Below are 11,205 nucleotides of genomic sequence, written 5' to 3'. Positions count from 1 at the left end.
TTCAGAGAACTTCTATATTAGTTAGAATTTCCATTAATTTAAGTGAACATAACTTTTGGAGTAACAGTCCAGATAGTTAGGATCAACTCCATAGTAAATACTGATCTAGGAAAGTGTGGGTTCTTTACTGAATGGGGGAGGTAACCTAGTGACACATGATGTGGAAAAAGCTGAAGTGCTCAATGCCTTTTTTTACCTGTCTTCACAGGCAAGGTCAGCTCCCAGACTCTTGTACCAGGCAGACAGTTCAGGGTGGAGTTGAGCAGCCAACAGTGGCAAAAGAATAGATTAGGAACTATTTAAAAAAGCTGGATGTATATACATCCATGGGGCAGATGTGATGCACCTGAGGCTGCTGAGGGAGTTGGCTAATGTGATTGCAGAGCTTCTAGCCATTATCTTTGAAAACTCGTGGCATTTGGAAGAGGTCCTGGACAAGTGGAAAAGGGCAAATACAGTGCCCATCTTTAAGAATGGGAAGAAGGATGATCTAGGGAACTAGACCAGCCAGCCTCACTTCAGTCCCTAGAAAAATTATGGAGCAGATCCTCAAGATATCCATTTCTAAGCAATTGGAGAAGAAGGTGATTAGGAACAGTCAGCATGGACTGACTAAGGGCAAGTCATGCCTGACCAACCTGACTGCTTTCTATGATGAGATGACTAGTTTTGTGGATGTGGGGAGAGCAGCGGACATAACATACCTTGACTTTAGCAAGGCTTTTGCTACAGTCTCCCACAATGTTCTTGCAAGCAAGATAAGAAAGTATAGGTTGGATGAACAGACTGTAAGGAGGATAGAAAACTGGCTGAATTGTCAGGCTGAATGGGTAGCAATCAATGGATCAATGTCTAGCTGTCAGCTGGTATCAAGTGGAGTGCCCCAGGGGCTGGTCCTGGAGCCTGTCTTGTTTAATATCTTCATCAATAATCTGGAAGATGGGATAGAGTGCACCCTCAGCAAGTCTGCAGATGACACCAAGGTGGGGGGAGTAGTAGATACGCTGGAGGGTAGGGCTAGGATTCAGAGAGACCTCAACAGACTGGAGGATTGGACAAAATGAAATCTCCTGAACTTCAATAAGGAGAAGCTTTCCAGCCTAAATGCAAGACTTTGGAATTTCACGCACCAATACAGGCTGCAGACTAAACAGCTAAGCAACAGCACTAGAGGACGTTGGGGTTACAGTGGACAATAAGCTGAATATGAGCCAACAGTGTGCCCTTGTTGTGAAGAAGGCAAACGCTATACTGAGCTGCCTTAGTCAGAATATTACCAGCAGATCAAGAGAAGTGATTATTTCCCTCTATTTGGCACTGATGAGGCTACATCTAGAGTACCGTGTCCAGTTTTGTGTAGACAAATTGGAGAGTGTCCTGAGGAGGACAAGGGGGCTAGGGAACAGGACTTCTGAGGACAGGCCTAGGAAACTGGGCTTATTTAATTTGGAGAAGAGAAGACTCAGAGGTGATTTAATAACAGCCTTCAACTTCAAGGGTGGTTGCAAAATAGGATGAATCTAGACTGTTCTCAGTGGTGACAGATGACAGACCAAGGAGCACTGGTCTCAAGTTGAAGTAAGGGAAGTTTAAGTTAGATATTAGGAAAAATGAATTCTCACTAGGAAGGTAGTAAAGCACTGGAATAGGTTACCCAGAGAGGTTGTGGAATCTCCATCCTTGGTGGTTTTTAGGACTCAGCTAGACAAAGCTTTGGCTTGGATGATATATTTGGGGAGAGTCCTGCTCTAAGAAGGGGTTGGATTAGATGATCTCTTGCGGTCTCTTCCAACCTTAATATTCTGTGATTTATATGACTGTATGCCTGAGACTTGAATCACAAAAGTTAAGTTACTCTTATTTTAGCAGTTGCCATTCTAAGAAAAAGTAAACATGGTGGGTTGACTAAACTTACACATTGCATTTTTATCTATTAATACGGGATTTCAGTGTCTCACACTTTTGGTTTAGTATTTTTCTACAAGTTCTAAATATAAAAACAATTTCTTTAGAGAGATTTTTTAAAATTAAGTCTTTAAATACAGAGTAAACATTTAAAGGAACCTCTAAACCTTCTGTCTATGAAAACACCCATTTTCAAGAGCAGTTGTGGGATTTCTGCATTTGGAAACACAGGCTGCTTGCAGACATTAAAAAACCCCCCCAGAAGTGGTGCTTTAACTTTAAACTCCACATGCTCCCATGCTGAGCCAGCACATGCCCAGAAGAGGCAATGCATTAGTTGGACCCAGCTTGCCTGATGTCTGTATAGATCAGGTGCTTTAGTGAGGCTTATTTGGTGCTTTAATCTAATAGCTGATTGACTCAGCTAGTAGATAAAGGCGTCCAATCTATACAGACACTGCACAGTGTCTATGAGCTCTAAATGTAGAGCCAGGTCAAAGTAGTGTGTGTTGCTGCTTCCGTTAAAGTGCCTTTTTATTTTTTTTTAAGCGTCTGCATGCAGTCATAGGTATCAATATTTGCTGGTATAAGTAAAGAATACTCCATGCCAAAAAGTTCAATGTTTCCAAAACATTTTCAACTTGCCAAAAAATATTAGACTTGCATAACTTCTTGCTAACCTGCATAACTGTATCATATATCCCAGTGCAGACACTTATCAATTGCTTTATATGCAGTTTTGCTTATTAGAGGCAGTTTTACTAAAAGAGGAAATCCTTGTTCAGATGCTAAAATTACATATGTTAATTGATCCTTAAACTTTCTTTGTGCCATAGTAGTTTTATTGTCTGGACAACCAATAGAGATTAGCAGATAGAAACATAGCTTGTTTGTGTGTTTTAAAGGACAGAGGAAATAAACAGAAGGAGAAAAAATTAGAGGAAGATTTTAACTATGAAGAAGTAAAAACTGTCCCTTATCCTATCCTGTATGTAGAAATACATAACATTCTACAGTATGGGTTTCTGTCTGAGACACGATAGCATATGGTACTTTACCTGACCGTGAACTCCTCTGAAAAGGCCACTTGATTGCCTTTGCTAGCCATTATAGTAAGACTTTTGTGACATCCATGTTTATATTATGTTTTTCTGCATACAGGATAGAATAAGGGACATACTTCTTCATAGTTAAAATATTATTTGCACTTGCATACAAATTCCAGCAATTCAGATAGAAACTTGAATGAATACAGTACCTTAACCTGAAGTTTTGCTTCTTGGATTCGACCTTTCCAAGATGCTGTAAATTTAAGGCTGTCCATTGAGAAGCCCATTACCCTAAAAGAAAAACAGACGTACACTCAATGTTATAGAGATATAACAATAAAAAATTCAAATAAAAAACCAGGAATGAATTAAGAATTGAATTCACATTTACAAAAATAAACATTTTTCAGCACTGTTGTAAAAATAGCATCACTATTTTATAGGGTTGCTAAACTAAGAATTTGTTTTTTTACTGAGAGCTGCAAACATTTTACTGACAACCAAACTTTTTTACTAACATATGTTTTTCATAATATAAATAATATAACCCTTCTGTCATACCCAGGAGAGCAATAACAAGGGCCACGTTCAAATTCAGGGGTTTAACAACTTTTAACACTGTATTACTTGACTGCAGCGATTGGTTTTACACAGTGCTGCTCCCACTTCAGAGTTCCCCTACTTATCCCCACACCCTGATACCCCCAAATACAGACCTCACTGTGCTGCCCACCACTCAAACCTTATCCCACTTAGGCTCTGCTCCTCCTGTCCTAACATGGATCCCTTCCTATTCCCTTTTTTCTCTTCTGCCCCTCCAGCTCCATCCTGGCTGAACTGACCCCCTCCCAGTCCCACCCAATGCCTTCCAAGAAGTGTACAGACCTGTTATCTTTGAGGGGAACAGCCATAATAGGCAGGTGATGGCCAGGATGCAGTGGCAGAAAGAGGCCCTGGGGTAGGAAGGAGGCTATGGAGGTTCCCATGGGCCACAAAGCCCTGAGGGAGAGTTTCCTCAGGGTGCTGAGCTGCATTCTCACTCAGACAGAAGCTGGTGCTGCTCTCCTTTGTCTCTTCTTCAACATTTACATCCAAATCTTCAACCAAGTTCATGGTTTCTTAGGATAGCTCCATTTTTTACAAACTTTATGGACTTTTTATTTATGTATGGTCTGTAAGTTTATGGACAGTTGGCAACTCTGCTATTTTATCACAGTAAAATAATAATAATAAAAATGAATCTAATGACCCTATTTTTACCTAATCTGGACAATAAAGGTACAGTGTTAGAATGTAAATGCAAAGGAGAATTGCACTCAAATATACATAAATAGATGGCTGCATTGTACCTACCTTGCAGTCTCTTGGCGTAAAGCATTAAGAAATGTATCAGGATGGAAGAGCTCTGAGAGGTCCAAGGTGTCTGACAGAAGTGTCTGTTTTTCTGCCTTATCTACCCAATTCTAAAAAAGAATTGTATTGCATATTAATGAGAACAGTTAATTCAGTCACTTACTGCTTGATATTCTAGAAGTCTGAATTAATACACAGATTTTGGCTTTGGTTGCTAATGCCAAAAGTACTAACCATCATATACCATGATCTTAAAGAGGAATATTTATTCTTATTTTGTAATGACAACCAAAAATAAGTAAGACCAAGCTGCATTTAACATATTTAACATAATATTTTATTTTTATAAGTGCACAAGAGTAACCTTTCAAATATGCTAAAAAACCTTCATGAGTTATACAGTGAAACTTAGTTTAAGAGTTCAACTCCTTCCACACCAATGCTGCCTTTTCAAGTATGTTCTCCAGCATTTCTACTACACTGTTATGAAACTGAATTTTCTAAAACTATTCAATAGAGCCAAGGATTTTTGTGGGCGATATCTTTTACTGGACCAATTGCATGGTTGGGATAGCCTTAGACAAGTTTTTTGGGTACTATAATCCCAGACCAAAGGAAAGATACTCTTATATGCAAAAGTTTGTCTAAGTCTATCCCAACTGGTTCAATAAAAAATATCACACGTAAAAGCTCTTGCCTCTCTCATTTCCTGAACTGTCACAGCTACAGCATTACTTCATCACTACCAAAACTATTAAACTGTTGCCATATGGTGAGGTATCACAAGAAAATATTAATGGTGGTACTGCTGGACCTTTACTTAGTATGAACAAATTAGTGAATTCTTTCAAGTATATTTTATTATCATTTCTTCTGTAGATATTACATAGTTGGAATGAGACAATAATGGACAAGACCCCATTGGTTTTCCAACCCCTCCCTTCTCTAGATCACAGGTTTATTCTGTATCACATCATTTCAATCTAGTTGATTTATAGTACGTCTAGTAACTAAAAATGGCTTTTCCCCAATTGGCATATAATAAAATGTAGCAGGCAAGGTCCCCTGTGACTTTAAGAGGAGAGAGCCGCTGACTGCTGCAGTGTTTGTGTTAAATTTTGACTGGGGTTGGGAGCCCAGGCCACGAGATAGGGGCTGGGGGCCCAGAGCATGCAAGTGTAAGATGGGGCTGGGGACCAGAAGCCAAAGTAAAGCTTTTGGCCCCCCAGGGGCCCTGGGTTGAGAACCCAGAATAAAAGGGCCAAACACAAAGGTTTGGGGTCCAAAGGCCAAAAGCTGCATTGGGGCCAGAAGGCCTCCTCCAAATAGATGTGGAGTAACATCTGAGAGATGTGGGCATGGGTATAGGGGAGGATGGAGGCAATATATATAGCCCAAAAGGCAACTGGTGTCCTAAGGTACTGATAGGGCCAAAGGGTCATAACTTAGTATCTGAGGGGCAAGACTGAGGTCAGCCAAGTACAAGATGTACCAGATGCCCAAAGTGAAGAAGGGCTCACTTGGGACCCCGGGGCAGCCTCCCTTAACATCAGAATACTCCCATCAAGACATGACAGGCAAGGGCAAGACAGGGTACCATGAGGAGCTGGAGTGGGGGGGCAGGAGTTACATGGCCACTAGGGAGTGTCACAGCAGCCCCCGGAGCACAGTCCTGCTACACAAGGGTACTGAATCCTGTATGCAATATTCACCACTCTTTTCCAGGATTCCTGAACTCCAGAATGATACACCTGTAAACTTATTTTTATCATATGTACTCCAAAACCCATTTGGTTCAATGATACTCTGTTGCTGTGACTACAGCTAATAAGGTGTTGTACAGATTTCTTAGGCTGTGTTTGTCAGAAACACACATTCACATAATTATGCCTACAAATCTGTTTTGTTTTATTTACTCTTAGTAAGTGACTGGTTTCAGAATTAAAGGGGAGAGAAGCCTGGCCTCAGTTGTACTCATGAAATGTACACTGATCTCACCCTAGTCTTAACTGCAGAAATGAGCCCTGTGTTTTTGAGCTGCAAGGTCTCAGCTTCCCACTCACACACATTCTTCTCAATTAGGGAATATGAAGCAGCCCATGTGTCTGACTTGTCAATCTTTGTAACAGTATTTTTCATTATTAATTTCATATAACTGCTGACATGCCTCCTACTCTCCCTCTCTCTCATTAAAAATGGTGTCTTCAGTATTAAAAAGCAAGTATTGTTAATTATTCTTTTAACATCTTATTTTAGGCCAACATCTATTTGACATCTTACTTCCACTTTTATTGGTCACTGAAAGTGTGCAAGGCTCTTGCTCATATCCAGAAAATATATTTAAAAATAAAACGAAGGAAGCTCAGTAGATAAAAGCCAGGCAGACTTGAAACTCCTCAAGGTGAGTCAGACACAGAACTTACATAGCGCACATCCAGGGCAAGTGTTTTAACCCCTAGGGTATTACATAAAAATGGACAACAGCGCTACTTCCTCTGAAAGCTGAATCTAAAGGACAAGGATGAATCAGCTATTTGTACCTTCCAGGGACCTCTTAGGCTCTTAAGTCTGGGAGGGAATTCTGAACCGTGACTCCCACTCTCACATATATGTTAAAATCCAGAAAGTGCAGGATTTCATATGAGAGATACACAAAGCTCTTGGTTCACAGGCAGTATCTTTTATCTGACCAACTAAATAGTAACAAAAAAAATCCTTTCTTTGCAAGCTTTTGGGCACACACACCCTTCATCAGGCTGAGGAGAAAGATTGTAAAAGTCCTCCTAGGTAGAAAATGAAAAAGGCACATCACAGAGCAACACACTCCCAAAAGGACTCTCAGATTCCCAGGAGAATACACTTCCAGCCTCTATCTCCCTACGTATAATGAAGTTTATGTTCTACCTATAAGGACTCTTGAATGAGATACTATGGAACAAGAATTTTTTCACAGACTGGACTGTGTAAATTACTGCCTAAACCCAGACTATAGATTCTTATCCCATTACCTGGATTAGCTTTTATAACTCTCATATCCCTCAGTGGTTAACTGTTTTGCTTTTCTCTCTTCTGCCTACCTTGCCTTTCCAAGCAGTGCTGTTTCCTTTTTTTCCTCCCTTCCCTGCCCTTTTATTCTTATCACTGCTTTCTAGTTAGAAGCTCTGCTTCTTGCAGTTCCTTCATAGCATCTGATGAAGCAAGCTAATTCTTACAAAAGTTAATGCATACTTATGCAAATCTACCCTGCCTTCTGCCTGACTTCAGACTAACATGGCTAACTACATCCGTCTTATCTCTGTAAGTCTTCACAACTCATACATTTGTGCACAGAAAGGTAAATGTCTAACTCTACATCAAAATTCTGGGCAAACTGAAATTCTATACACTATTATCATATAGAGAGGATGACAAGTTGTACTTCTTGATAAGTACCATCTATTAAATATAAAGATATGAATCTATTCAGATTCTAAGAAATAAAGAACTGGGAAGTTATACAGCTTTAATAATTACAGAGGGTACACCTTGCAAAAACCCACATCTTGTTGAAAAAGCCCACTGTACCAATTCCTTTTAACTGTTTCCATAAAATTAGCTTAGACAATCACCTAAAATTCATTTAATTAATTATAATTTTTTGTCAGTGCCAACAAAATCCATCATGTTTTTCTCAAAATATTTGATCACTGACCTTTAAATCTGTCACAAGGTAGATTATGAGCCTTTACCCAAACAATCATTACTAAGTTACAGTTTTTGCTTTCCATTTTCATTAGCTAAACATATACAGTTGATTGTCCTTGTCTACACAATTCTATTAATGACTCTAAATAACAACAATCCCTTTTATTGTACAGCAATAATTGTGGATCCATATTAAAAAGATACACTTTCGTAAATTTAGTGTAATACAAGCAGCCACACAATTGTTTTGATTTTAATTAAATACATTCATTTATTACAAGTTTCAAATAAACTTTTAATTTAACTGTTAACAAGAAAAAATGTCAGGAATAAAGATGCATTAGTTCACTCTAATTTAAAAGGTGAATATGGATGACAACCAGAATTCATTCCATTAATACATGAATTAATCTAATTAGGTAATGTTACAAAATTCACTATACCAGAAAGTTTTCATTAGGTCGTAAGAGTAAAGTTGAAATTACTACCTGTATCAGTATGGATTAAGGAAATCCTTATCCCGTGTTTCAATACTTTTAAATAATAAAGCATTTATTTAAATGTTTTATTCAGCTTTAAATGTAAAATGCAAAGGTAGGAAAATATCACAAAAAAGTAATAAAAATATCTCTTAAGCAACACATGTACATGACTTTTTGATATTCATTTTTACATCATCCTTCTCAGGAAGGAAATCATAGAGACAGTGAGATGTTATTGGCTCAACTGTCAATGCTTTACTGATGATGTTCAAATATATATCTCATTGACTACTAATAAATATATTCACTATCACTATTAAATGTCCTAATGTCTATGAGAGATCAGCGTTTGAATCAAGAGTAGCTGGCTGTAGCTGAACCCAGGCAAGACTGAGGTGATGCATCTTTAAATGGGGTATGTGAGAGTTCTAGTTAAAGCATAGATAATATTTAGTGTTAGAACAAAATTCCAGAGATTAGGTGAATCCAGAGTCTGATCATCATTATGGAATGATGCATAACTTCCCTGTTCAAAAATGCTTTTCCACCAGAGCAATCACACAGCTTTGAATCCCCCATCTACCAAATACTTCTCCCTAAAAAGATAAAAACAAAACTATATAACACAAACTCTCTGTAATTGTTGAAATGAGTACTCTTTACATCCTTTCTAAAACGATGTCAGATTTGTTATTACTGAGGTGGAGCCAACATTTAGACTGTCAAGGAAAAAAGCCCACTATAGATTAATTTTGCATATGATGATTACAAATACAGCGTGAAAAACCACTTGGCAGGTATACCAGAAGAGATATGCAAAGCAATTCCTAAGAGAATGTGTTTAAACTTTTCATTAATATGAGTTAACAAAACACTACTTTCCTTTTATTACAAAAGCAAGATTTTCTTTTTTCTCAAAAATAAATCTCTAAGGATGGTCTCAGATGGTTCAAGTAACATTTTCACATGTACCTTAACATCCCCAAAGCATATTTTCCATTTAAAAAATAGCTTTCCTTATCACTTCTAATCCCCCAGCAAACTAAGCACCTTGAATTGAACTGTGGAGAGCAGTAAGAGGTTGTTAAATTTTCCATTTACACAACTTATAACTCCTCTACAACATGCACCATGTATTTCCCCCCTCTATCTGGACCCGACAGGGGTCTTTTGCTGACTCTCTTAAAACTATTGAAGTGATACTATTTTTGTGGCAAAATTTATACAGTGCAGTTCTGTTTCTCTAAGGGTTTCACAAGAACTCACAACCATTCGATAAAACTAAATTTTGGATAAACAGGGCTGCAATGAATTCTGAATATGGCTAATACGGATGGGACTGAGAAATTAAGCAGGAGTTTTGGTTAACAGTTATGTTGTATGCCTATTTTTTTTCACGGTTCTTTGGGTAAATGTGGTATCTTTTATTAGACCAACTAAATAGTTGGAAAACATTGTTCTTTGCAAACTTTCGGGCACAAACAGCCTTCTTCAGGCATAGGGAGGTCTGCTGTTGTTTTGTGTTCTCCTGCATGGAATAGAAGTCAATATACAAAATGTAGGTCTGTGAAAATGCAAATGGGTGGCAGTGAGGAGCAGAGGCGATGGGGAACAATAGGTGTTAGACAGGTAGATGGGCGGGAAAGGAAGGGAATGTTGACCTTGTGATAGAATGTAACTGGTAAAATGTAGAGAGGTTACTTGGAATTATCTGATGGCAGGAAGGTTATAATGTGCCATAAATCCAATGTGCCATAAATCCAATATCATAGAATCATAGAAGTAGGGTTGGAAGGGACCTTGTAGATCTTCAAGTCCAACCCCCTGCCTGGGCAGGAGAAAAAACTGGGCTCAAATGATTCCAGCCAGGTAGGCATCAAGCCTCCTCTTAAAGACCCCCAGGGTATGAGCCAGCACCACTTCCCTTGGAAGTTGGTTCCAGATCCTAGCCGCCCTGACAGTGAAGTAGTTCTTACGGAACGATCCATATTTAGTCCATGATTTCGTGCATCCAGTAGATTTATGAAGTGAAGTCCAGTGGCTTGTCTATGAAAAGCGTTTTGTTAATTCCCTTTGAGGATTAGAACTGAGAGATTGGAGAGACAGCATGGTTGTCTTGTGAGAAGTGTGCACCCTTAGGTAATCGGGTATTTTGGCTTTGATTGATTTTTGGTGTGCATTCAGTCTGGTATGCAGGTGTTGTTTGGTTTCTCCTACATATTTTCCATCAGGGTATTTAGTGCACTGGATGAGATGTATTACATTTCTGCAGGTGCAGGTTTAAGATGCAGGAATAGTGATGGCTCTATTGTGGGGTGTAGTTATTGTGCAAAAAGTGGAGATGTGTTGGCAGGTTTAACATTTCTTGTCCCAGTATAGTCTGGATGCATTTGGTATGCTCTGGGCCACAGGAAGATTGCTTCTGGTGATGAGATTGGTGAGGTTCGGTGCTTGTTTAAAGGCTAGAATTTGTGATTCTGGGAAGATCTCTTTAAGAATTGGGTCTTCTTCTAGTATGGATTTCAATTGTTTGAGGATTTTCCATATAGGTTCTGGGGGGGATGCTCATGGTGTGCGATCTGTGGGGATTTTCTTTTTGTACTGCAGCATTTCTTCACATGGTATCTGGGTGGCTCTCTGGAGGAGTGTCTTTGTTGAGTGAAAGCCCTTTTGAGATTTGCGAGGTGACAAGGATGGGTGTTCTCCTCAGTGCAAATTCAGTGGTATCAGAG

General features: G+C 38.9%; 1 protein-coding gene across 1 annotated transcript in view; it reads right to left on the bottom strand.

The window, feature by feature from the left end:
- The window catches only part of DYNC2H1 (dynein cytoplasmic 2 heavy chain 1), a 601,360-nt gene that overhangs the window by 43,342 nt on the left and 546,813 nt on the right, over positions 1–11,205 (bottom strand). The window contains exons 86-87 of the mRNA XM_019524237.1: positions 4,308–4,417; positions 3,164–3,245 (exon numbers count right to left, since the gene is read on the bottom strand). Of these exons, the coding sequence (XP_019379782.1) occupies positions 3,164–3,245; positions 4,308–4,417 (192 nt within the window). The remainder of the gene's footprint in view (positions 1–3,163; positions 3,246–4,307; positions 4,418–11,205) is intronic.

The sequence above is a fragment of the Gavialis gangeticus genome, unplaced genomic scaffold (genome assembly GCF_001723915.1).
Source record: "Gavialis gangeticus isolate Ggan-Ray unplaced genomic scaffold, GavGan_comp1, whole genome shotgun sequence".
NCBI lineage: Eukaryota > Metazoa > Chordata > Crocodylia > Gavialidae > Gavialis > Gavialis gangeticus.
The sequence above is the reverse complement of the archived record's forward strand: the minus strand, read 5'-3'. Positions and strand labels throughout refer to the sequence as shown.